This window comes from Vanacampus margaritifer, chromosome 2 (genome assembly GCF_051991255.1).
Source record: "Vanacampus margaritifer isolate UIUO_Vmar chromosome 2, RoL_Vmar_1.0, whole genome shotgun sequence".
In the NCBI taxonomy this organism is placed as follows: domain Eukaryota; kingdom Metazoa; phylum Chordata; class Actinopteri; order Syngnathiformes; family Syngnathidae; genus Vanacampus; species Vanacampus margaritifer.
Window position 1 is genome coordinate 2,586,863 of NC_135433.1, and position 27,465 is coordinate 2,614,327.

General features: G+C 38.6%; 4 protein-coding genes across 10 annotated transcripts in view; 2 read left to right on the forward strand and 2 right to left on the reverse strand.

Moving 5' to 3' along the window:
- Window positions 1-6,893, forward strand: LOC144043932 (midnolin-like). The gene is made up of 7 exons (XM_077558040.1): window positions 1-688; window positions 1,776-1,869; window positions 1,943-2,002; window positions 3,058-3,492; window positions 3,571-3,670; window positions 5,620-5,820; window positions 6,184-6,893. The coding sequence occupies exons 1-7, from the start codon at window positions 543-545 to the stop codon at window positions 6,351-6,353; spliced, it is 1,206 nt and encodes a 401-aa protein (XP_077414166.1). The 5' UTR covers window positions 1-542; the 3' UTR covers window positions 6,354-6,893.
- Window positions 6,894-8,488: 1,595 nt separating this feature from the next.
- On the forward strand, window positions 8,489-12,300 carry cirbpa (cold inducible RNA binding protein a). Of its 2 annotated transcripts, none has more exons than XM_077556631.1 (7): window positions 8,489-8,656; window positions 9,338-9,437; window positions 9,758-9,864; window positions 9,943-10,066; window positions 10,144-10,312; window positions 10,858-10,916; window positions 11,340-12,300. In XM_077556631.1, exons 2-7 carry the CDS (start codon window positions 9,338-9,340, stop codon window positions 11,351-11,353), a joined length of 573 nt encoding a protein of 190 aa, XP_077412757.1. In that variant the 5' UTR covers window positions 8,489-8,656; the 3' UTR covers window positions 11,354-12,300. The 2 variants fall into 2 exon arrangements, with proteins under 2 accessions (XP_077412757.1, XP_077412759.1); XM_077556633.1 differs by having other exon boundaries at window positions 9,943-10,060.
- Window positions 12,301-15,213: 2,913 nt separating this feature from the next.
- On the reverse strand, window positions 15,214-18,848 carry ndufa13 (NADH:ubiquinone oxidoreductase subunit A13). The gene is made up of 5 exons (XM_077557526.1): window positions 18,686-18,848; window positions 17,699-17,777; window positions 17,552-17,623; window positions 16,285-16,354; window positions 15,214-15,424 (listed from the first exon to the last, which is right to left on the reverse strand). Exons 1-5 carry the CDS (start codon window positions 18,777-18,779, stop codon window positions 15,305-15,307), a joined length of 435 nt encoding a protein of 144 aa, XP_077413652.1. The 5' UTR covers window positions 18,780-18,848; the 3' UTR covers window positions 15,214-15,304.
- Window positions 18,849-20,349: 1,501 nt separating this feature from the next.
- The window catches only part of LOC144043651 (transcriptional repressor p66-alpha-like), a 31,794-nt gene continuing 24,678 nt past the window's right edge, over window positions 20,350-27,465 (reverse strand). For 4 of the 6 annotated variants that reach the window (XM_077557522.1, XM_077557520.1, XM_077557519.1 and 1 more), the window contains exons 8-10: window positions 26,818-27,076; window positions 25,555-25,940; window positions 22,061-22,581 (exon numbers count right to left, since the gene is read on the reverse strand). In XM_077557522.1, coding sequence (XP_077413648.1) covers window positions 22,105-22,581; window positions 25,555-25,940; window positions 26,818-27,076 — 1,122 coding nt within the window. In that variant the 3' untranslated portion in view covers window positions 22,061-22,104. Of the gene's footprint in view, window positions 20,707-22,060; window positions 22,582-25,554; window positions 25,941-26,817; window positions 27,077-27,465 lie in introns of those variants that run through there. The other 2 variants (XM_077557524.1, XM_077557521.1) reach the window with 2 other exon arrangements.

Here is a 27,465-nt window from a genome sequence, read left to right on the forward strand (position 1 = left end):
TTAGTGGGGAAAGAAAAAAATGTTTGTGGGGAAAGAAGATTTTATTTTATGGACGTATTGACGTAATATTATTATATAATTATACTGTTCAACTGTATAATGCTTGTGTTTGTGTTTTTATTACCGTCAAAGCAAGGCTGTACCTGTTTACTTGACTTGACTAATGAACAACTGAAGGACTAAAGTGGGCGGTACTTTATCCGAAAGAAGCCCTTTTCTAATTGGGCGACGCTTTCTGACGTTCTAATTGGCTGCGAGTTTGTATGGGCGGGGCTTACTGAAGACGGTCTCCTGTTGTAGTAAAGCGGGTTGCAGACAAGACACGAGTAATGATGACGATTTGTGCGCTAGCTTCAGCTTCTCCCTCAACGTCAAGTGCTTTAACAGCTCGTTGACTTATTTGAAACCCTAGTCGTCGAACAGTTTGACGATTGATACACTCACATAACGTCATAGAGACGCCCCTCTTTTTAAACTGGGCATTTCAATTGTATTCTCTACCTGGATTGCGTTCCTTACAAGGTCGGTCGGCGGGCTCCACAATGCGTCTGATCGTCGGCTGCAGCTCCATCGGCGGCCCGTTGGAGCTGGTTGTCCCCAAAGGAGAGACCGTGGACGGGCTGAGGACGCGCCTCGCTCGTCAACTCAACGTGCACAAGGACCGAATCGTCCTCCTGCACAAAGACAGGTCAGCCTCCGACACGTTTCTTATTCGGTGCTCCAGTGGTGCCAAGTAACGAAGTACTGCAGTGTTTCAGTTGATTTTTTTTTTTTTTTTTTGCAGCTATAGGCCCTATGTGTGTTTTGAGTATCATATGTGTCTGATGACTTGTTATTAACAAAGTGCAAGGTTTGTAATTGCCTGTAAAAGCCACAAGATGGCAATAATTGACAATTTTTTTTGTCGAAAGAAAGTTCCTAAATTCACTTTTACAGAGTTAGATGATGGAAGTAGTTGAGTTTTTTTTTCTGTGAATACTCGGGGATATATATAATATAATATAATATAATATAATATAATATAATATATAATTTGTAATCATAATTAATTGCATGACTTGCATGACTTCATATCACAAATTTTATATCTGTTCTAAATGTACAATAAAAAAAACTAGGTTTTCATACTCTTGTTAACAAAAGTGGGGAAAAATTTTTTAAGTAATAGAAATAGTTCAAATGAATTTTTGACATCTATATGAATGATATATATATATATATATAATCTACAAATCACAAATATGCAGTCTCCCTTTAATTTTTTTTTTTTGACTGCCTACTCTTGAAAACATAGCTGTACTTTCTGCTCAACACGTTTTCAAAAATAGTCTTGTTACTTCTTTTGACCTTTGCAGATGTCAACTGCATAATGGACATGAACAGAGCGGTAAAGTCTCTTGCAGTTGAAATCTTGATTGATTGCGATCTTGGAGTCATTGAAAGGTGGAAAAACAAACAAACAAACAAACAGGGTAGCAGCTACATGGAAGGAATGTGACCCAGGGAGCATTAACATTTAACAACAATGATTCATTTTTGCTACGTTAGCGAAGCTAAAGCGACACATTTTGATTGGATACAAGCCCAATGTTAGCGAGCTCTTGGCTATGAACAACATTGTAGAAAGTTATCAAAACAATTATTATAAATACTCGACATTAAGATTTCATTTTTACTTTTGCGCCTACTTGCACTTTTACTAGAATCTTTTTTTTTCTTTTTCTTGTTCCTCCTCATTCGAAGAGTATTAAATTTGTCCCCTTGCGCTGTGACAGGCAATTGACTGCAGGGCAACTAGCGGAGCACGGTGTAGCAGATGGCAGCAGGTTGACCTTACAGGTGCCAGTAGGGGTCAAATCTGGTTTGTTGGTAAGTTTAAAAAAAAAAAACACACACAGTGAACATGACCACACATTTTTGGTGACATCATATCCGCCCATAGTGTTCCAGTGCCAGAACCGAGAAGATGGTGGAAGTTTTGGAAAGATTAACGGAAAGTGAGGTAAAAGTATATCTATTGTGTTAATGTGCATATATATTCAACATAATGAAAGTGGAAGTCAACCTTAAACATTTCTTGACTATATGTTATAATGTGACCTCACTAGCCTTAACATGACATTCTGATTTGTGGAATATGAGTTATGAAGCAAAATCCAGCCGTTTTTTTTTTTTTTTATCCATCTCAGGGGACGGCCATTTTGCCACTTGTTGTCGACTGAAGATGACATCACAGTTACTCAGGCTACGCTGTGATTGGGTGTTGCCTGAGCAATTGTGATGTCATTTTCACTCGTCAATTAGTGGCAAAATGGCCGCCTTCTGATATTGATAAAAATTGCTGGATTTTGGCGCTCAACTCATATTCCACTAACGCAGTATTAACCAGAATATCGTATTTAGACTAGTGGGGCTGTATAGAACATATTATTCTCCCCCCCAAAAATTGCGGGAGTTGACTTCCCCTTTAACTCATTCACTGCCATTGACACGGCTATAGACGTCCAAAATTAATTTGAACCATTTCTATTAGTTTCACATTTTTTGGAGTGTGACAACCTAGAATTTTTTTATTGTATATTTAGAACGGATATAAAAAAATTGAATAATCGTGAGTTAACTATTTGAAGTCATGCGATTAATTACAATTAAAAATTTAATCGTCTGACGTCCCTAATTTTTAATCATCTTTTTCTTTTCTTTTATTAGGGGCATCAGGCGATTAATTTTTTTAATTGTAATTATTCACATGACTTCACTAGTTAACTCAGGATTCATCACAAATGTTATATCTGTTTTAAATGTATAATACATTTTTCTCCCTGGTTTTCATACTCTTGTTAACAAAAGTGGGGAAAAAAGTGAAACTAATAGAAATAGTTCAAAGGAATTTTTGACGTCTATAGCCGTCAATGGCAGTGAATGAGTTAAGACTGTAGACGTTTGATGCTTGTCTAAAAAAATTTTTTTTTTAAATCCATTCCATATTTAGTTGTAAGCTTCTGGCTCCAAATCCTGTAACAACGTTGAATTGTTTGTTTCCCGGCAATCTCGCAGATGAGTGACTTCCTGTCCGGGCGTTCACCTTTGGCCATCCAACTGGGAATGGGTGCCCACACAATGCATGTGCAGCTCCAGCTGTCTGCCCAGGATGTGGCCAAGCTGCAGCTGGACACGTCCTCAGGAGCTGTCGGCAGCCCACCCCCAAAGGTCAACGTGGGCCAGCCTGCTTCCAGCTGCTCCCCCACCGGCACGTCGCCAGCTTCTTCTCCCCCGCTCGTATGCTCTGGCGTCTCCGTGCAATCTGACCCCCGACCTGTGTCTTCTATGGACTGCCCCCGCCGCGTGACTTCTCGTCACTCTCGTCCTCATGTCACTCTGTTAACGCCTTCCTTCCACGCCGCTTGCCCGCTGCCTGCCACCACAGCGGTTTGTTTCAACGACTCCGTTGCCGCACCTGCGAGTCCGATACCTGCCTCCACCTTCAGAGAGGTCAGCCCTTTTGGATTCCATACATTATGCCCCGGACGAAAGACATTGTTTATAACAACGTCTTTTGATCTTTGACAGGCTTTTGGCTCCTCCGCTGTCGAACCAATCAAGCAACCAGGTGCAGTCATAGAAAGTTTTGTCCGTCATTCTCAAGGGGTGTTCTCTGGAACGTTCTCCGGTGAGTCCTGATTGATGAAGAATGAGCTGATATCATCTTAACATAAACTAGCGGTACCATATTTACCCCTAAATCCCATATGAAAGTTTCAACTTGTTTAGTAGAGAAGACTCCTTTGCAGTAAGATTGAAAAAAGTGATTCTCCAATCTCATTAATCTCATTAAAAATAAAATAATAAACCCTTTAGAGTGAAAATAAATGTCCTCGAAATTTGGCACACCACAAAGAACATTGTTGTTAACAACCCTGCCAAAATTTTTAATGATTAAAAAAATCGGCACGTTTATAAAAAAGGTAATAATGTTATTATATATATTTGTATTATTATATCTAATATGGGTGTCAGGCAATTCAATTTTTTAATCATAATTAATCGCATGACTTTATAGTTAACTCATGATTAATCGCAAATTTGAAATGTGTTCTAAATGTGCAATCAAATTTTTTTTTAAGTTTTAATACTCTTGTTGACAAAAAAAATGGGAAAAAAGTGTTTAACTCATTCACTGCCATAAATTCATTTAAAAAATGTTCTAAATGTACAATAACAAAAATTCTAGGTTTTCATACTCTTATTAAGAAAAGCGGGGGGGAAATGTTAAACTAATAGAAATAGTTGAAATGAATTTGACGTTTATAGCCATCAATGGCAGTGAATGAATAAAAAAGAAAAGAAAAGATTATTAAAAATTTGGGGCGTCAGGCGATTAAAATTTGTAATCATAATTAATCGCATGGCTTCACATCACAAATGTTATATCTGTTCTAAATGTACAATAAAAAAAACTAGGATTTCATACTCTTGTTAACAAAAGTGGAAAAAAATGTTAAACTAATAGAAATAGTTCAAATGATTTTTTTACCTCGATAACCGTCAATGACAGTGAATGAGTTAATAGAAATATGGCTGCATATTTTAGTCATTGATAGAGTAATTGCATAATAATTCATAAAATTTAGTTAAAAATAAAAAGATGTACTGTACTGTAAAAAACAAGTGATAATGAGTTGTGTTGAGGTTATTTTTCTGCCACTGGATGGCATAATTGCATTTGTAAGACGTTGGTGACAGCTCAGTGAATTTTTCTTTTCATATTAAAAGCTATCTAATCTTTAACATGAAGTGACTTGTGAAATTCTGCACATTTTAAAAATTGTAAAATACAGCTTGACCCCAGTCTCCACAAATATATGCATTATTATTACATTTATTATTGCTAAATGTCGACGTGGACGTGTTTGCTGCGTTGCGACTGGAATTCCCCCAGTACTGGCCTTCCAGGTAAGGGAATTGCGTGTTAAAAAAATGAGTCGCGTTAAAGGAACTTTAAATTAACTCAAAATTAACGCACTCATTTTGACAGCACTAATATTTATATATAACATTTTAATAGTATTATTAATATAGAAATAATTAATACTAATAATATTTAACCATCCATCCATTTTCTTAACCGCTTTAATAATATTTATACATAGTAAAATTATATTATAAAGTATAAAATAATATAAATATAATATTTTTAAATAAATAAATGCAACCGCGTAAAACATCCCATCGTGTCATCTCGTGGCTTTCCATGCTACGATGAACGGTGCTAGCTACCAGCTAGCTAACGAGCTAGCTGACGAGCTAACCGGTTCCTATTACTTGTCTTGGCCAGTGGGAGTTTAAATAATGACACCGAGCTGTGGTACATTGTGCCATTCACGAAACATTTTCAGAATGTTGGCATAGTTAGCTAGCTAGCTAGCTAGTGATTATATCTAAGTAACAAGCAACTGTGCCAGATAACCACTGATGTGACAAAGGTGCTCAAGTGATTATATGAGGAGGAAGGCCATTTTAGCTACGTCCCCAAAAATATCAGGAAACAGTCAAGTCATGACATCACATCACATGACTGGTGGTGAACGTCAAATGGAATCTCATGTAATTCCCCGACAGGTACTCTGGCGCCGTGCAGTCGTAGCGGCGTTAGCCGTCGCGGGCGCGGTATCGCCATTATTCTGCAGATCCTCGATGACCTCCTCGGAGCTGCCTCACACCACCAAGGGGCTCCCCCCGCTTCCCTTTGTCCGGCTTCCGACACTCCAGCACAGGAGCCCGGCCGCAAACAACGGGCCGAGTCCGTCAGTGACGCTTTAGGTGAGCGCCATCACATTGCCACTTAACAAGCAGTTTGTAAACACTACACGAGCAGTGGGTGTGCAGACGAGTTTTGCTTTTTGAACTTGACTTTAACCATTTTGCTCTGACCGACCAAAGGACAGAAAAATGTCGATGTTATTTTAGGCCATTTCGCGGGCTGGAATCTGATAGGGGGAAAAAAGAAAGTAATATATTAGTATATATTTGTACTGGAAGCAGTGCAGCCAAGAGAAACTATAAAATTAAGAGAAAAGAAATTTAGGAGTAAATGATCACAATTTATAAAGTATAATTTTGGTTATAAATAAGCATTAGATTAGAAAGTGTGAAGTGAACGTCCTTTTCTTGTCTCCTCCACAGCTGAAGAGGCTTCCCAATTCCACACAAACTCCCAAGAGAATCAAACATTGCACTGCAAGCTAAAGCACTTGCAGTCTTTAATGGATCAGCGACGTCATCATAGGCAAACTCGCAGAAGTTCCCAATTTTCGCAAGCAGCTCACCCGTATCGGCGGCACCATCGGCCCTAATCCGGAATGGCAGTGGGCCGGTGGAGTGGACTTTTAAGTTACTCTGTGAGCGTCATCGCTTATGCACATGCTACTGTTTTATTGATTATGAAAAGAAATGACTGACCAAACACGATTTGGGTGATTTCATTCCAACATATCTTCTTTGTTTGTTCATGACTGAAAATAATAGATTGCATTATACTTATTTCCAATATAATAAGGGTAAACCAAAAAAAAAAAGATTCCCCCCTGCTCATCAGAAAGTGATTCTGAAATATATCCGGAGCGGCCAGTAGATGGCAGTGTTCACATTATCATAAATTGTGTTGCTTTGAGATCGTCAGTATTTTTATTTTTTACAAGATCACCCAACAAACCCAACTAAGTGAGAACTGACATGACACGCAATTTGATTGTATTTTCAGAACCTATACAGCATCATCTCTATGCAAAGTCTGTTCAATAGCAACGATAGCACACAGTACAGAGAACGTTGTTGCTCAAATGTGAACAGGGCAGACTCTTGTAGCCAATTTCATTAAAAAACAAGCCAAGAAATGTCTCAATATTTTTTTCGGCGACAGGCAAGGTTTAGCCTAGCAATGCATTGACAAAAAAAATTAGACACTTGCATTCACACCTATGAATTTGATTCTTGGATGGACCTATCGTGCATGTTTTTTTTAAATAAAGGAGAAAATCCACGCAAGCACAGGGAAAATATGCAGACTACACAAGAAGGCCAGAGCCGAATTTCAAACCCTGACCTTCAAAACATTTGAGACAGCTGTGCTAACCACTCTACTACTGTGCTGCCAGGCGCATCTCCATATCGTGTTTACATGTTGAACGGCTCTACGTGAAATGTAATTTGATCAACTTGACAACGTTCTACTGACGCCCACTTGTGGTACACGCTGGATCGCACGGAAGACTGCTTTCCCAGAAAGTGTTTACGAAGTCTCTCGGGTTAAAATTAGCAGCATTAGAAAGCAGCGCCTGCAAGAGGCATGATAAAATGTCACTCGACTAGACTGAACTTGAATTACATACTTGTGGAAGGACGATCGGTGTTGTGTATAACTGAGGATATCAAGTTGCAGTGTCTGATTTGGTTTCTGTGTATGTACTTTCCTAAATGTTCTCCAGCAGGAACAACAACTGTTTATAGTCAGTCTAATCAGTGTGGATCTTATCTTGCACTCTCAAGCACAGGAAACCCAAATGAGTTGCATTTCCTTGATGGGGGGTGGGGTATGACTTTAGAATATTTCATGCCTGTTTACAAGTCAACTAGCTTGTTTGCTACCCTCGCAGCAACGTTAATTACACAAATGAGCTCAATACTAAACAAAAACATCACAAATATATAAATGATGTGTGGTAGTGGAAAAGCATTTCATTGCTCTGCCTGCTGCCACGTTGTGTACATTTCTACTAAATATAATGTAAAAAAAAAAAATCAATTCAGTTAATTTGGTTGTGATTTTTATGCTGAGCAATGAGCATGCCTTAACATCTTGAGAAGACCGGAGTGAGGGTTATGCATTCCCGGAGTCAGCCAATAATAATGTTTTAAGAGGAGGAAGCGGCGATTTTACGAATACCGTTTACGTCAGCTACGTCACATTTTTAGTCAGCACAAAAGAGCGCCAAAGGATCAGACCGCCTCCACGGACCGATACAACCTGCACGATCACGTGACACACATACTTTCCTTGGGATTCCTTTAAATTCAAGTGGTTGAAGAAGAACACTCAAGATCAACATTAAAATAGTCACACATTATAACGCATAAAGCAATTCGGTGACGCTTATTCATTTTATTTTACTGTTATTTCGAGATGAGGTGAACACGATTAGCACAACCCAGAAAAATGCAAGATTTCGCAAAGTAATAGGAATGCACGTCTACGGATGGGATGAGATGTTAATTTCGTCACAATTAGTACTGTTAAGTTTGAGGGAGAACATCACAATAACGTATTATGACCCGCAAAGCAAATTAATGGCGTTTTAAAAGTGTTTAATCCAACGATTAAACTTAGTAATGGTGTCCTCCTTTGTTCATTTAGTTTATTTAACATTTGAAATATCCATCACGATATAAAAGAGAGAGCAGTGGTTAACGTAACTGAGTAAACACTACCGTAAAGTGTTGCAAACAAGACTTGTCGGTAGGTCACGTGATACGCCCCCAATTGGTCAGAGGGGTCCATCGAGAGCGTCACCACAGTAAAAGACTTGTACGCTCGCTTATCGCTCTCATTCCCCCAGCAGCTCCGTGCATTTGGTCATCGAAGCCATCAAATCGTCGAAAGGTAGTAGCTTTTATTGCTTTCTTTTCGAAACATCTTTATTATGCTCTACTTCTATAGAAGCGTCTGCGTGTCCCGGACAAGGCGTGTTTTATATTGCCTTATTTGTTAATATTATGTATTAATCTACGTTTGTGCAATGCTTTGGGTTTATTTTGTTGGAGAAACCAACCAAAATATTGCAAATCGCTAACCGTGTATATTGTTTTTAGATTTTTTTAATAGTCTTTTAGTATAGCCCTAAAAAAAAATGTTTGGTATGTTCGTGTGATATAATGTGGACGGTGCTGCTGTATGTGATGCGAGGCTGGCAACCATTGGGGGGTGGAACAAAGCAAGCAGAGGGAGCTCTTAACTTAAAATGGCGCCGAAAGAAAAAAATGCTACTCTGAGTTAGCATCAGGCTAACACTACCGACCACGTTTGAGGCCTCGAGGCCTGGAGACGTTCGTTTTCATTAGCGGATGTAATTTATTCTCGACACGATTGAAGCTTAACAAATAAAATACAGTTACTAATACGACTAAAGTCGACTTCTTTAATACACCGCAATTGTATTTTGGTGCTATTTTTGGATGGATGGCCTAGTTTAACTTCGCAGTATGAATAACGCCGTAAGAAAAGACCGTTATAACGAGGACCTGCTCAAAATTTTTGCTCATTTACTTTCTCCCCACTTTGAAGATGTCGGACGAGGGAAAGTTGTTCGTTGGAGGTTTGAACTTCACCACCACCGAGGAGTCCTTGGCGTCGGCCTTCGGCAAATATGGAAACATCGAAAAGGGTACGTTTTGTAGTGGCCATTAACGTGTTGGGGCCCAAATGATTTTTTTCATGTACCATTTTGTCCTTTCACGACTCTGAACATATTTTATATATTAATGAAAATCAGTTATCTAAAAAAAACAATTGCACGAATAAATAAATATATTAATGTGAGATAATAAAAAAACATGCACCATTCATTCAGGACATCTTCCACCATCTGACATTCAAAACCACATTTTTACAATAAAATTACCTCATACTAACTCCACACACCTTTTACATTTCAACAATATTTTTGATTAGTAGTCCTCTTATATTTGCCAATTTTCCCCACAGTGGATGTGATCAAAGACAAAGAGACAGGAAGGTCCCGTGGTTTTGGCTTCGTGAAATATGAAAATGTGGAGGATGCTAAGGATGCACTTGAGGCCATGAATGGAAAGGTAAGCCCCACTTCGCTACATTATCAATGAGTGAACAAATGCAGATATCATATATTGAGCTGAACTGTCCCCCCGTAGACTCTGGATGGCCGTTCTATCCGCGTGGACGAAGCAGGCAAGGGCGGCCGCTCCAGGGGAGGATTCAGCTCCGGTGGGCCACGTGGGGGTGGCGGCGGCCGTTTTGGCGGATCCCGAGGTAGAGGTGGGTTAAAACCCCCTACTTGGTTATGTGGTAGGTGCAATTTTCAAGCAACCTAAGTGTGTTTTGTTTGTTTTAAGGTGGTTACAATGGAGACCGGGGCTACGGCGGCGGCGACAGGGGCTACAATGACAGGGGATTTGGAGGCGGAGGCGGAGACAGGAGCTTTAGCAGCAGCAGCGGCGGCTACAGGAGTGGTGGTGGCTACTCAGGCGGCGGCGGTGGCGGCGGCGGCTACAGAGACAATAGGTATGTGGCATAAATGTATTGTGGTACCATAACCCGTTAACAAATTTAACACATTCACTGCCATTGACGGCTATAGACGTCAAATTTATTTGAACTACTATTAGTTTAACATTTTTTCCATTTTTGTCAAGAGTATGAAAACCAAGACATTTTTTAATTGTACATTTAGAACAGATATAAAATTTGCGATTAATCGAGAGTTAACTAGCGAGGTCATGCGATTAATTGATTAATAAAAAAAAAATTGCCTGACTCCCCTAATTTTTTAATCTTCTTTTTTCGAATAAAAGATTATCGGAAATTAGGGGCGTAATTAAAACTCATGATTTCACTAGTTAACTCAAATTTTATCTATCTGTTCTAAATTTACGATATTTGTTTCTAGGTTTTCATACTCTTAACAAAAGTGGGGGGATGCTGAAGCGACTGAAATTTTCAGGATTTTTTTTTTTTATCTATAGCCGTCAATCGCAGCGAATGATTTAATTTAAGAGTGGCCACGTTTTTAGAATTGACATCCACCCTAAATTTCCTTTTGTTTGCAGGGGACAAGGTGGATATGGCGGCGACCGTTCTTCTTACCGCGACCAATACGACAGCTATGGTAGGCTATGATTTTATACTGAGTAGCTTTATGCTGGGGCTGTAATCACACTTCACTGTCCAATTTGATTTTTTTTTTTGTAACGTAGCTTTAAAAAAAAAAGCCCATTTATTAAAAAAAAAAAGCAATGTTTCGGGAGCCCGCACACAGCCCCAACATATCAGTTGTCTGTTACACTTTTTGCTGCTTGATGCCTTTTTGGATAGGCTACAAAATTGTTGCAATCCGCATCGCCCCGCATTGAAACAAGGCTGGCGCACGATAAGAAAGACGAGTTTCCTCGCTCCCAGCGAAATATGGGGGGGGGATCCCTTGTGCAAAAAAAAAATCAAGTGTGGGAGGGCTTCTGGACTGTTGGGATGAATGGGATGATGTTAAGGAACTTTCAGTGTCTTCACCTGTGTGCCCACTTCTTATCCTCAGCTGAAAACAACTAAACATCTCCCCGATTCAAGATCATCACTTGGCTGGCTGTATTTCAAAGATGCGCTCCTCAAGAAAATCCGTCCATCTTGTTATTGCTGACCTTAGTTTTGTAGTTTTGTTGTAGTAGCCCAAGCAATTTCAAAGAATGTAGCCCCGAGTTTTGGTCTTCCCCCCCCACTTTTTTTTAAAAGCAAAAAAAAAGAAACTGAAATTAGTTGATGTTCATTGCTTGCCCGATGGGAGCACCACCAACTCTGTAAACTGTTGTGAGTTAAAACTTCTGAGTAGGTCAATTCCATGAATCCTCAACTTTAGGGTCTGACGGAGCCGGCCCTTGGCTTTTCTTTCTTTTTCTTTTTTCTTTTTTTTTTGTGCCGAGCCCCCTCATTTCCACAACGTTCAAAGTGTTGCCTGGTTTTCAAAGTCCTTTTTTTTTTTTTATAAGTACACCGACACTTTTGATGGGGCTCATTTCTTTCTGAGGTTCCATTGACCGACCTCCTGCCCGCCAGGTTTTTCACTCTGAGGAAAGAGCTTCATTTGCCCAGACAGACTTAAAGGGGAGGGGGTGATTTTTAGTCCAAAATTCCTTTTTTGCGGTTAAGCTTAGGTTAGTTGGCGCCTCCTGTGTGTTCAATTTCCCAAAAGCGTCAATTCCTTTCAGACTGGTGAACGACAAATCCGAAGTGGCCGGCTGTTCATGAAGTTGCAAATTGCAGCATGCTACAGTCTGTCCAAGGTATCTTTTGTGCTCTGCTCAACGTCTGCATTTTTTTAAAAATGTGCTGTAAATTGGACTAATCTTGTCAAGTCATCGAAACAAAATGTAACTTTGTTTCCAAAAGTAAAATCTCGATCGGGAACAGATTTGTACTTTATGTTCTTTGTATGGTCTTCATTTTTTTTTTTTTTTTGTCAGTTCGGCTTCATGGAGCCCATTAAACAATTGTGGAAAATATTCTTTTGGTTCTTGCCTCAAAAAGTGTCGCATGGGGGGACGTTATTGTAACTGTGCCCGTTAGTCCGGATGCATTTGGAGTCCAAATTTGAAGTAATTCCAAAGCCGCTTCCCAATCTGAACCGCCATTGAGAATGTTACCACTTGGCTCCGACCGACTATTCGGTCTCTTGATTGGGCAACTTGTGCACAAGGTTAAACCTCTGGCGGGGGTTTAACGCTCGCAAGTCCTCGCTGGGAACGTTTTAGCTGGTGTTTGGTCATGTTAATGCTTCATTACATTCAAGAGGTCAGCTACCAAATCCGACAAGTCCTTGGAGAGCGAAGCGTTGCGCCCTACCAACAAGTGCTGCTCAGAGATGAAAGCTGCTCTCTTGCCTAGGTCATATGTGGAGAGAGAGAGAGTAGGCCAATGCACGTGAGGTAACAATCTCCTTTTGCTTTGCTCACATCCTTCCAACTCAGTTGTCATTGTTTCCATGAATGCCCTCCAAAGTTCAGTCGCTCTTTCTAGTCCTCTTGCCTCACAAAAAGTCGTCCACAAGACATGACACGGCCGCTAAAAAGCCTCTTTTGCGAATTCTTTTTTTTTTTTAATACCTGAGGAATTGTTTGTGAAGCTCCTGGAATGTAAATGCTCCATCAGTTCACCAAAACAAAAAAAAAAGCACTGGCCTCTCGAGTCATGGATTGTACTGACCCTGTCCACTTCAGTTCACTTGCATTAGTCTTAATTTGCCCCTGTAACGACTCACAAAAGAATAAGTACTCTTACGTCATGAAAATTTACATTTGAATAAGTGGTGAGTTTCAGACCCATGAATAGTGTTGCATGCTGTTGGATTTCTTGTATGTTTTTTTTTTTTTTTTTTTTTCTTTTGGTCACAATTGTTAGTGCACAGACTTGACACTTTTCTCTTTTTCTCCAGGTTGAACTGACCCATTGGACTTGTGGATGTGATGGCTGAAAGAGGTTCTGCCTGAGAGGCGCCTTTCCGTTTGGTGGCTCGGCCAGTTGGGGCAAGTGGGTATGTTTGTTTTTTATTTTTTTTAATGGTCCCGATTTTACAAATGTTGTGCGCACGGTCAGCTCTTTAAAGCGGGCATCCACGAGATTTAAAACCCGTTTCCCTTTATACACTAGTGTGCTATTATTAAAACATTACCAAAAATAGCGTTTGGGAGTGTGAGAGAGAATAAATTGACACTCAATGGGGAAAGTTTGATAAAAATACATTCTAGGTCACATAACTACTTGAACTTAATGCTGGCTGTATAGTTAGGATTGATGTTTAATATCTGACTTGTCGGTTTTATTTATTTTGTTAAGATTGCCTTGTATTTGCTGTTGGTAAATTTATCGTCCCCTGTGTAAAATGACCAAAGTCATTTTTTTGTTTCAGGAAGGCTGAACCAAATAACTGATTTTACTCATTTCAGGCGTAAAATGTAATTATCTTGTTTTAAAAGGGGAGTCGACTCTTGACAATGTTCTACGTAACCGCACTAGTCGAAATGCGGTATTCTGATTAATATAGTGTTTGAGTTCAAGAGCAAAATCCAACCGTTTTTAATGTATCAGAAGGCGGCCGGCCATCTTGTCGTCGCAGTTGCGCCGGTAACAACCAATCACAGTAACTATGATGTCATCTTCAGTTAACCGCAAGTGACAAAATGGCTGCCCCCCCTGTGATGGATAAAAATGGCGGAGTTTTTCTTCATAACTTGTAATCCACAAATGTATAATTGAGTCAGGTTTAGACTAGTGAGGTAACATTATTTAAGACATGTTTAAGGTTGACTTCTCCTTTAACTTGGAATGTAGCGGAATATTTTTCTGGAAACAAACAAGGGGGGTGGGTGTGTGCACAGTTTGGACCTCCACGACTCGTGTTCTGTGTTTGATAAATGTCTAACAAATCCTCGTCTTTCCAGGCCCATCTGACGCCATGCGAAGCCTGATAAGTTGTGGCTCAGCGTCGGTACCGTGTCGGGGAAACCAGCAGACGTTCTGACACAACAATGAAAATGTTGTCTTTCATTCTCAAATAAATTGAGTAAAACTACTTGGACCGCTTTTTAATCTTCATTGAGTTTGTGTGCTTATCTACAGACCTTTTATGTTATGTACTCCTGGGGAATAGCAAGTTAAATAAATGACTTGCACAACTGAAATGTAAAATTTTAGATCCAAAGGAGAGACATTTGCAAATATGAAACCACCTGAAGTAAAATAAGGATGAACCCTCTTGAACAGTTGATTCCACTGATCTTGCAATATTGTTAATCTGCAAACATTAACCCTGGAGAACCCAAGAAGCCTTTCCTTCTTTGGAAAATTATGAATTATACATTAAATGACTGCTATAAGTTCACTGAGCACCAAAATGTTTTTTCAATTTTAACTAGCTCAGTTGCTAATTTATCAAAATATAAAACATACTCCTATGCATTCTGCAACATATGAAATGGATTAACAAAAAAACATTTTTACCATCTGGTTTGCTGAGAAGATGGTTTTGTTTGGATTGATTTCCAGCTCAACAAAACATGTTTGTTGCCAGCCATCTTGTCACCACCACTCTGGCTCATGTAAGTGCAATATTCATCCACTAGATGGCCCCATGCAGGGGTCAGAAGTGGCACTCTGGACTTTTGAAGTTAAATTTGTAAAAAAAAAGAAAAGAAAAAAGGTCTTTGTTATTTGAGTAGCAGAATTTATAGGGGTTCTCCAGGGTTAAATCCATAATCTGTATAAAAAAAGACTACCAAAATGAAAAATGGCTTCAACTTTGTATTTGAAGGTCCACCCCCAGACTCAACCCATAACCTACAGACACTGGAAAAACAAACCCATTAATATGCTAAGTGATATAATGAGAGTTGACCCACATACGCACAAAACGCAAGTAATTGGGGCCAGAAAACATCTTTATTATTGAACATTTACAAGGTCGATGAAATCCGGAGGAGGCTCTGGCAAGCGCGCCCACCTCGGGACGTTTCACACGTACCACAAGAAGCCAAAGCGCTTGTGTAAAAACTCCTCCCGTGGCTTGAGGTTGAAGAGCTCGTCGGCCAGGGGGGGCACCCAGCGCTCCGTGTGGTAGACGCTCTCGCCCACCTGGAGGAAACGCAGATGATTGCAAATGTCATATTTTGCTTAAAGATAATCAGCCTGCAGAAATCAGAGAATATTTACTGTTGACAGTATTATGGACAATTTTAAATTAAACAATGGCTCCAAACTAGGTGAATTCGCCACCATCGTAAACTGCGGGTTTTGTTAGCTTTTGTGCCTTTAAGGTGCGCGCCCAATCGAGTGACCAGAAAAAAACTCAACGTACAAAAACAAAACAAAAAACTTTGACATCAGACCCCTCGAAAGTGAAGGCACAACTATATTCGTCAATTAAAAAGTTACATTTCAATATATGTGTGCGCTCCATTCAACTCATTCATTGCCATTGACGGTTACAAACGGCAAAAAATAATTGTAACTATTTCTATTAGTTTAACATTTTTTTTCCTACTTTTGTTAACAACTGTAAGAAAACCTAGATTTTTTTTTACTCTACATTTAAAACATATATAATTTGTGATTAATCATGATTTAACTATTGAAGTAAAAAAAAAATAATCGCCTTACACTAATTTCTAATAATCATCTCGTCAGGCGATTAATTTTTTTTTAATTATAATTAATCGCATGACTTCAATAGTTAACTCACGATAAATCACAAATTTTACTTATTAGTTACTTATTTATTATACTCTTGTTAACAAAAGTGGAAAAAAATGTGAAACTAATAAATAGTTCAAATGAATTGATGACGTCTATAGCCGTCAATGGCAGTGAATGAGTTAAGGTACTTAGACAGTGTTGGTGATTTTACATTTTGCGTTATTGGATCAGTGTGGCTTTATTATACATTGTAATTTAAAACCAGCCTCTTTTTTCTTTTCTTTTCTTTTTTTTTTTACCTTCCACCCGGGAACGTCCTTCATGAGAATTGCCTCCTCTTCTAAATTTTCCCTCATCATCCGCAAATTCCTGCCAAAAGGACGAGAACAGTTAACAGAGATTCGAGGTATAAAAATCGACATCCAAACCAAGTCACGTTTCCTCAAATAAGACGCATCTATTGGAAGGTGTTGAGAGAAGGTCTTCCTACTCGCGACGTTGTGTTGAAAATGGAAACGGAATACTGTTCAAACGCAAATGAGCAATTTTCGATTGTGCTGCACTCGTTTACGATCAATAATGTGGCGCAAATTGAGGGAGAACTATTGGTCAGTTACATTCAGCTGTGTCTCAATTCAGGGATGTGATTTGACCAAAGTGAAATTATCAGAAAATTTAGCCGGGGGTCTGGGGGCCGCTTTTCCGTGTTTTTAAGTACTTTCAATGCACTCACATGACAAAGAAATCGACAAAACAACAGCATAAATTTTCAATGTATATTGAACTATCCCATATAAAATGGCAGTTTTAGTCAACTCAAAATCAGTCACATTCAAAAACATTGTTGACTGTCTTTGCTTTTAAAAACTATCACTGAGAATATCATCATATCTAACTAATGTGATTACTAAGTTAACACATAAATAATGTTGAAGAGTTCAAATTTCATGAACAAATAATTGTATCATGACCAAATGAAAAGTAACTCATATTAGAGCATACCACAAATGTCTTTGTTATAGCAGAAGATGTTATCTGTCCGAGTCATGTGCATACACAATGAACTACTAAAAAAAAAATAAAAAATAAAAAAATTGGGGGGGGGGGGGGAGAGATAAAAAAAAGCGGAATTCCGCGAATTAGCGGAAAAATCACATCCCTGTCAATTCCAGTGTTTTGTCATTTGTGAAACGAAGCTCCCAAGGTTGTCTAGAATGAAGTCCGTTTTTTTTTTTTCTTGGTGTATTATTGACTAAGTGTGTTGGTGACATTTACAATGGGTGGCGCGACCTGTTTTTTGTTCAACCTGGAAGGGAAAATGAGTGGTTGATTTGAGATTAGGTCATGTGATCATTTCAGCGAGGCCATTATTTGAATAAACAGGAACGTATGGAAGTGCAGTCAAGCCCAGTTTATCATTACTGGAATACATTGCAGGCCCGCTTGGAATTGGGGAAAAACTATTTAAAATAAATAAACTATTTAAAATAAAGTGAAAAGTGCATCAGTGACCGTGTGCCGCGATAATAAATCAGTTGACCGCTGCATTTGTATTTTCCCCGTCACCTGCGGTCTTGCTCCGCCTGAATAAGCGGCATCATCGCTATCCTGGCTTCCAGCTCCTCGATCTGCAAGCGCCTGAGGAAAACAAAACACGCAACGTTTAAGTGGCCCCGCCCAAATATAGCAAACGCTCGAATGTTCGGAACCCACCTCCTCTCACGGTTCCACTTGAAAAGTCTCCAGTAGCCGAACACCATGAGGCCGATGCCGATGCCAAACATGCTATAACCTGTCAAAATGCCCTAAAATGTCAAATATGGCAGCATACAGGCGACGTCATTAATGATACTTCACTCGTTCACTGCCATTGACGGCTATAGACGTCAAAAATTCATTTGAACTATTTCTATTAGTTTAACAATTTTTTTTTCCGACTTTTGTTAACAAGAGTGTGAAAACCTAGATTTTTTTTTTATATTGTACATTTAGAACAGATATAAAATTTGTGATTAATCGCGAGTTAGCTAGTGGAGTCATGCGATTAATTACAATAAAAAAAATTGAATCGCCTGATGCCCCTAATATTTAATAATCTTTTCTCTCTCTTTTTTTTTTTTTTTTAAATCGCAAGGCGATTAATTTTTTAAAATTATAATTAATCACATGACTTCAATAATTAACTCACAATTAATCACAAATTTAATATCTGTTCTAAATGTACAATATTATTATTTTTTCCTTGGGGAGGGGGGGGGGGGGTCATACTCTTATTAACAAAAGTGAAAGTTAAAAGTTAAAATGATTTTTTTTTACGTCTATACCCAGCAATGGCAGTGAATGAGTTAACTCATTAACCCTTTTTCAGGGATTCAGAATCAGATGCCCCTGGTATTTTCACTTTTAATGTTCATACACACTGTTTGATAGAATTTAAGGGGAAAAGAAGAAGTCATGATGTGCTCCTTTTACAGTCAGGTAACAAATATCAACATACACGACACGTGTAGAATATTTTGACATAGTAAATACCAATTTAAGAATTTTAAACAAAGCCATTATTATTTCTGAATTGAGTCCATCGCCGTCGCTTGTTAGCATTAGCATTGAGTCGCATATAGTAATGCTAGTCCGACGCGCTTTGTGTGCTTGGTAACAAAAGTCTTCGAATTAAGTAAGAGGCGAGTGTGAAGCGTGTACCCGAGAGTCCTCTTTTGGGTAGATTTCTCTTGTAGTCGAAGGCGGCATAGCCTCCTGGCGGAGGCATGTCCTGCTTCACCTTGGAGCCCGCCATCTTCCCCGGCAGCCACAGGCCAAAACACGATGACGTCAACGAAAACTACTACACCTTCTTCTCTTTGACTAAAACGAAGGGACGATTGCACTCGGGCGCCCTCACGTGACTCACCGGCTACGGCTAGCATGAATCAGTTTAATTTGCTACATTCGGCAAGCAAAAGAGACATTGATTTTGCTTTGTCTAATCAAATGTCAGTGTGCATGTGTTTCTATATCAATTTAATCTACCCAGGTCCTCCAAAATCTGTAGTGGTGGCAGATGTAAGTAAGTAAACCAATGGGGATGTTTATTTAACCAATCAAATGTGCGCTGGACGCAAATAAAAATGACGTCAACAATTTGCTATTCTGGACCTGGTGACGGTGGTATGGAGTGGTGGATTAGTTTGGTATGTTCCCACTGATGGCCTGGTGCAAAACGCAGGGCCCACTACAGAAAGGAATTCAAACAAATTCATCTACCCATCAACATCTACCCAATAAATGATTTATAAAAGCATTCGTTAGTAGAAATTTGGACCCCCAATCACATCTTTTCTGAACGCTCTACCTATATCTATATAATGTCTATTTTTCCAAAAGTGACTCTAGATTTAATTCCCGCTAAAGCACAGGCAGCACGAGTCAAATCATTTACAGTGTTTTGTATGACAAGAAGAATCCCGGTGGAAGTAAATGATGGAGTCAATGGGCTGAACACTTCCAAAGACATGGTCAACAAATATTTTGACAAAATTTGGGTTATGTTCGGAAACGGAGGACATCTTGTGAAAGGAGTCAGATATGTCACTTTAAATAGTACAGTCGCTACACACAAAATAAATGAGAGCAAGTTAAAATTTATATTTTTATTTATTTGGGAGCTAGGAAAAACTCAAACCAAAAATACTTTTTAACAATGATTTGCAGAATGCAGTTTAGGTTGGTTGGGTAGCAGAGAAAATATGGTGAGAAGTTACGGAGTAAAATCAAATAAATGGCTTGTGCTTTCTGGGTTCACAGTGGGAAATATTGTATTCCAACTACGGATCCTGGTCTCTGGTTCGAGGGCAGACAAATTCAGCTCCTCGGCATTTGCATTTTGTCAGTGAAGATGTGACACTCAAATTAAAATGCCAAACGTTGACATGAATAAAAAATAAGCAACTTACAGATGGTAATTACAGATGACTCGAGCGACAACACCACGCGTTGTTAGCTAAGGTGCAAAATGAACATTAGGTGTTAAACGAAGGCATGCTGTTAGACAAAAAGAAAACAAAGCACAAAAAAATCAACTCTTCATTTGTGAAAACCACATAATAGAAAGTAAAAAAAAACACACAACCAGTCCATCAACAAAAAATAACTTAATGTAAATACAAAATAAATTCTAACTTAACTACAGGGATGAATGCAATGAAACATTTACAACTCGTATTGGGTGTAATTTGCTTAAAGCAACGTGTATTTTTCTTGTTTCTTTTTTTTCTTGTCCAACCACGCATTCAAGTCAAACATGTGAGTCAGTTTGATGCAAAACTAATTACTTAATGAATTACTTAATTAACCCCCCCCCCCCCCCCCCGCCCAGTCAAATTAAAACTATATGAGGGACAGCAAACCTTAAAATAACAGAAACACACAACAGAAAAAAAAATCATACAAAAAAAAAGATGGGCAGGAAACATTTCTTCAGTTTTCAGATATTGTATTTGCCAAACTGTCCTCCGGGGTGCGCTGTTGATCACGATATTAGAAAAAGCAAAGAAGGGTGGCTGCGGGTTGATTTCTGTGTATTTTCTATTTCCAGGTGTTTGCAGTCTGCGAGACAGAAGAGCGCGAGGGGATCATGTCCAGCAGGTACTCCCTCTGACGTGCGTCTACGCTGGCCGAGCTCTTGTGTCCGCTCAGGCTGGGGTTCACGTACGCCATCGTCACACCTGTTGGCGGTCAAAAGGGCAAAGTCAGACCAGACTTGAACATTTTGGCAAACCAAAAAGGCAAACCTATCACTTCCTTTGAGGCTCTGTCCACATGCACAAGGGTGTTTGTTTTGTTGAAGGGGAATTTCCCTTATTAAGGTCACAGAAACAGAAGTTAGCGTCTTCTTCTTCTTTTTTCTTTTTTTTAGGTAAAAACCCTCATTAGATTTTTTTTGACTGCTATAACATCAAGATAAAAAAAATGGAAATGATAAAAAAAAAAAAAGGAACAAAATACACATGAATGAAAAAGTTACAATTTATACACATTGAAGTAAACTCTATAGAAAATAAATACACTCCTGTTCAAACTTAGAAATGTCATTATTGTTGGAAGAATGAGCATTAGTGTATATATAAATGTGGATATATAAATATGGATATACTTTATTACGTGGTACTTAAACTTAAATGTGACCCAAATGTTTGTTTTTTTTTTTTTTTTACCTTTCAGGATAATACTGCAGCAACAGTTGGAGAAGTAGAAGTAGTGGTCTATTAATCTTTGTGTCTGCATGACATTATTACTCAGTTCTGCCTCCTGGTGGCCAAAGCAGGCACTCAGAAGTGCAGCAATGAATTGAATTGCAGCATTAAATTAGGCAGAACGTCATTTTATGTTTTTGGGATGAAACTGAATGTTGGACATCCCAAAAACGTAAAAATGTAAAAATAGAAAAAAATGGACATAAGTGTATTTTTACATAGTAGTAACAATAAGTTTCAATTCTTTTCATTCTATTTAATTATGTTATTACTGTATGCTTTCAAAAAGAACTACAATATTATAGAGAGCTATTTTCCCTTATTAAAAAATAGAAATATTAAATTATTTATTTTTTAGGGGAAAGGCTGGACATGATTAATGACATTTACATTCACTTCAATGAGGAAAAGTTATTTGAAACAATTGTTGTGAGTTAGAAGTGTGGTCACAGAATGACTTAACTCGTTTGTGAAGGCTAGTGCCCGACTCATTGATGATTAATTGGCCAGTATTAGCTGTATTTAAAAAATGTATATAAAAAAATTAAAAAAACACGATCAATTACTCGCTCTGTTGTAAAGTTAAACAGTTAAATATTTTGCCTTTAATTTATATAATTGTTTACATAAGGGACCAGAAAATAAGTTATTTAATTCATTATAAATATATTTTAATTCATTGGTCGGGCCGTACTCGAGGCACCACTTTAGTACAACGACACAAACGGCTCAGACTGTACCAATTGTTCATTTTAAAATGTATCACATACGGGTGGTAATGTGGTTGCAAATGTACTGTAAATGAGTTTGGGAACTTCTGAGCTTCATAAAAAAGTCCGAAAATACAGTTTGCTGTTTTGAGCTGAAATGTCAAAGCAGCCATTCAAAGGCACCCGTGTTCACGTGGACATGGCCGCCTTCTATCCCAACAACAAACAAACAAACGGGCACAAAGGAGGCAGCAACCCTGGAGGAATGTTGGACCACCAAACGAGGGGACTGCGCTTGTCGGCGGAGGGTGTTGCTTTGGAGCCAGACAGCAGTTTGAAAGAGAGAAGATGTGAGGCGCCAGAGTCGGGCTGCCGTGAATGCGAGTCTACCTTTGTTGCTGTTGCTTTGCTTCTTCCATGCAGTGGGTGAGGCACTGCCTCCGCTCATATTCCGGCCTCCGCCGACTCCGCTGCTGCTCACCTTTGAAATCTGGACAGAGCGCTGGGTCACATGCTCGTGCTTACCGGGCCGGCTGACCAAAGCGGCGGCCGCCACGGCGCTCTGCAGCTGGGAGGGGGAGGAAAAGGAGTGGGGGACGCCCCTGACGCCGCTGTGGGAAAGCTGGCCCGGGGAGCTCTAAGGGTGGATACAAGACACTTGACTTCAGTAGAAGTACACATAACTGTGTAAAAAGAAAAAAAGTCTGCTAAAAGCACGGGTTCAACTTCTTTAAGTACATTTCTGAGTCTGTACTTTTATTTAAATAAAAATTAACTTTTACAGCCAATTACACTGCTCTTCGAAATTTGAATTTACCTGCAATGTGGCATACCTCTCTCTTCATTACGTTTAATGTTGTATGTGTGAGAATAAGTGTGAGAAAGCAAGCCAATCTCTCTCAGGGAGCCTGGGTAAGTGCACTGTGCAGTTTGTATGTGAATAATGACCTCTTTCACGTGTTTTGGCACAAAAGAAGGATTAGTGAAATAGATGTTGACAGAAAACGAATAATCAAACATTACGGACACCATAACTAGACCATGAGAATAAAAACATTGAATACGGAGAAAAAAATGGCCGAACATATTTGACAATATAATATTTGTTTTGATAACTTGGCACCGAAAAAAAAAAAAACCTCACACAAAATAATTTGTATTTTGTTAACTTACAAAGTGCTTGAACCTGAGAATTAAAGAAAATTGCGTTACATGTTGCATATTGTTCAGAGCTAGCTAGCGTTGACCTGCGCTATCAAAACAACTTCCTATAGCTTTGTGAACTGAGCAATGTTGATGGGGTTCCATCCACCTATTTTTATTCGAATTTTGAAGAATTGCGAAAAACCAACTGGATGGAAACGTCAGAAATGAGAAAAAAGGCCCAAAATCCGCAAAAATGTTTTTACGCTTGGAGGGGGTCGTTTTTGAAGCGTATCGAAAAAAGGAAAATGCGCATTTTGGCGATGGAAACAGGTTTCGCGGATAAGCGACTACAGAACCGGATATAGGTCGCACGTTTTGACTGATACTACGTCACACGCATGTTTGTAGTACAATAAATGGCGGATGATAAAGTAAGATATGTTAGGGGAGACGAAGAAACACGATTCTTTTTTATAATTAATTAAAGAAAAAAAACATGAATTGAATTTTCGATGGCTTTATTGACATCAGCTCTCAATGTAACGACACACTTTACTTACATACGGGAGGGAAGCCAACAAAACAAACTACTTCCGTTTAGTCCGTCAAAACCAACATTCCCACCTGGAACTTCCCAACGTCCCAAAGTTCCGTCACTACAACGTCAGCATATTCGCAAAAGAAGAGCGGATGGAAGCGGGCGTAAGTCGCATGTCTATTTTGTGCATTTTCACAAATTTTGCATAAAAATTTCCAAACATTTGGATGGAAACCTGATTACAGTTACCTTGAAAAAGTTACTTTACTGATTAGTGATTAATTGATTTTTAAAGTAACTTAGTTACTTTACCAATTTACCGGTACTTGATTTTAAAACTAAGTTTGATTACAAGATACTTTATTAGCTATAAATCCCCCGCACACTGACAGAACTTCACTCAATGAGTTTGTTTGAGCGAAACAACGCGTTTCGCGTTAACAGGTTCACCTCAAATGACTTATTACTTTATTAGCTACTTTCAGCAGACGCAAACAACTCTGGTTGACAGAAAAATGATAAATGGTTTTGCTAATAGAATCTTTCTGGATCTATCTTAACATAAATGGTCTACTTGTTTTTATTAAAAAAAAGAAACTCGACTTGACTTAACGTAAATAGATTTTATACAGTATATGGTATATAATATAAAATAAAGGCAGTTTTTTTTTTTACCTGACATAATTAACGGTTAATACTATGATAGTAAAACCTACATTACATGTAGATTGTTATAACTACAAAAATGTTGATATTAGTGGACTTTGTTAGCCTGAATGTTTCTTGATTTGAGGTATTTTTACTTTAGCTGGATAACACTGTCTACAGTATGCATTATTTACTGGAACTGCGTAACAAAAAACAAAAGCAAAAAAAAAAAAAAAATCATAAATTAGTTATATAGGATAATGATCTTTAAACATAAAAATCCTTACTTGAATGTACTTTTTCAGATGAAATGCGTATTTTTTGAATGGCAGATGCTTTGTCCTAATCATTCTTGAAGCTAACAACATCAAACAATTCTCTTAAATCAGGCCACGTCCCATGAATGAAGAATATTTGGCTTCTCCATCATTGTTAATGCTCGCTGGCTCATGTTCCACCGTGTCGCTGCTGTCCCAGTTTTACTGCCTCATAAGACCTCAATCAATCAAAATCTCCACGCGGTTGACGTAACCTCTCTCCATTCACATCTTTTTTTACATTGCGTCGTCATCCGTTGAGGTAGGAAAAAGTAACAAGTAGAAACTAAAAAGATGTCGGGAGTAAAAGTAAAAAGTAGGGGTGTCAGGCGATTCATTTTTTAAAATCAGAATTAATTGCATGACTTCAATAGTTAACTCACGATTCATCACAAATTTTATATCTGTTCTAAATGTTCAATAACAAATTTTTTCCCCAAGTCTTTATACTCTTAACATAGAAGTGGAAAAAATGTTAAACTAATAGAAATATGGCTGCATCTGTTAGTCATTGATACAGTAATTGCATAATAATTCATACATTTGAGGTAAAATTATAAAGATGTACTATACTGTAAAAAACGAGTGATATTGATTTGTTGAGGTCATTATTCTGCCACTAGATGGCATAATTGCATATATGTTGGTGACAGCTCAGTGCATTTTCTTTTCATGTTAAGAGCTATCAAATCTTTAACATGAAGTCATTTGTGAAATTCTGCACATTTTTAAAAAGATAAAACTTGACCCTAATCTCCACAAATATATGCATTATTACTATTACATTTATTACTGCTAAATTTTCACTGGAATTCCCCCAGTACAGGTTTTCCAAAAAGGGGCGCTAATTGATCGCATGTTTAAAAAATAGTGGCATTAAAGGAAAAATAAATACTTCAGTAAAGATACCTGAAAAATCAACTGAAGTAAGGACGTATCGTACATCCTACACCGCTCTCACCTTGATGGAGTGATGGTGGATGACGTTGGCCCCTCGGTGGAGGGAGGACGCCCGGGCCTGCTTCAGCTGCTGAGACACCAGCTGCTCCGCCTTCAGCGAGGAAGACGACGAGCTGCCGTGAGAGCCGGACGACGACGTCTGCTGAATGATCCGCTGCTCCATTTCCTGCTCTTGCTGCAGCGCTTTGACGAAGGCGGCTTTCAGCCTATTGGTGTGCTCGGCTTTCAAAGCCTTCTTCTGATTGGACGACATGCAGTCTTCGCAGAGGACGTTGCCGCCGCCTTTGGCCTTGTCCTGCCTCCACCGACACGTGAAGTCGGTGTTGCACTGGGTGCACATGTTGGGGTCGCTGACGGCGGGCTTGGGCGGAGCTGCGCCCGTCTTTCCTGAATGGAAAGGTGGGAAACCCAAAAGGTGTGAGATTCACTTATGTAGAGTAGGCAAGTATCTGTAATTTGACTCTGAGATTTATAAAATATGTGGAAGAAAAGTCACTCCACTATATTAACTCATTCACTGCCATTGACAGCTGTAGACTTTTAAAAAATCATTTGAACTATTTCTATTAGTTTAACATTTATTTTCCATTTTTGTTAACAAGAGTATGAAAACCTAGATTTTTTCTTTTTGTACATTTACAACAGATATAAAATTTGTGATTAATCGTGAGTTAACTAGCGAAGTCATGCGATTAATTACGATTAAAAATTTTAATCGCGTGATGCCCCTAATTTTTGATAATCTTTTCTTTTTTTTTTTTTTTTAAAAAGTACATTTTTTTATAATCTTTAAAAAAAATAAATAAAGAAAAGATTATTAAAAATTAGGGGCTCCAGAGGATTACAATTTTTAATCGTAATTAATCGCATGACTTCACTAGTTAACTCACGATTATTCACAAATTTTATGTGTTCTAATACAAAAAAAAAAAAATCTAGGTTTTCATACTCTTGTTAACCAAAGTGGGAAAAAATGTTAAACTAATAGAAATAGTTCAAATGAATTTTTGACGTCTATAGCTGTCAATGGCAGTGAATGGGTTAAATGTGTTTCATTTAATTTCATTGGGACTCAGGCCAACTGTAGGGCAGAAATAATAATCGTTCTTCACAGAAGATAAAGAATATATTAATGTGAATATTGTTATAAATACGTCGCAATATGTTATTCTCTTTGTTTTATGTTTAATTTGACAGAAAAAAACCAGCAAATTCCAATTTAAGACGTCATTATTCAGAAATAATAACAACATGACAAACATACCTCTGTGAAAGGTATCCAGCAGGTTTTGGACCACTTCTTCAAGTCCCACCAGGTAAATGAACTCATTATTGGCTGCCGAGGGCAGGAAGTTAAACTCCGGAGCAGGGGGCTTGGGAGGGGGAATCTCCAGGAGCGTCTTCTCCAGTTGCTTGCGCAGAGCGAGTTTGGCCGCCGCTTGACGGCTGGCTGGACTGTCATTGGCGCCCACGAGAGAGACGACGCCGCTTCCAGAGGAAGAAACCTTCAAACCGGACGAGCCCTGTGAACATGAGACGGACATCAGTGAGAAATACAGACACAAATTACAGGTCAAGTGAAGTGTCCACTCTTAATATATATATATTTTTTAATTTTTACAACTTAAGTACAATTGTCACTTTAAACTAATTTTGTAACGCTACCACATCATAGTTATGGTTTCCCATTGGCGTCCAACACTGGCGTTGGCCGGAACATCTCCAAAAATATCAGTTTTCAGAACATTAAAAATAAAAAATGGACGTCTACAACAATTTAGACTGTAAAATAAAATAACTGATCCAAGTGAATACAGACAAATCTGGACAAAAGACAGTGACGATATATCTTTAACAACAAATTAGGGCTTGGGAATAAATCAAATTATTTTTCTATTTTACTAATCAAATC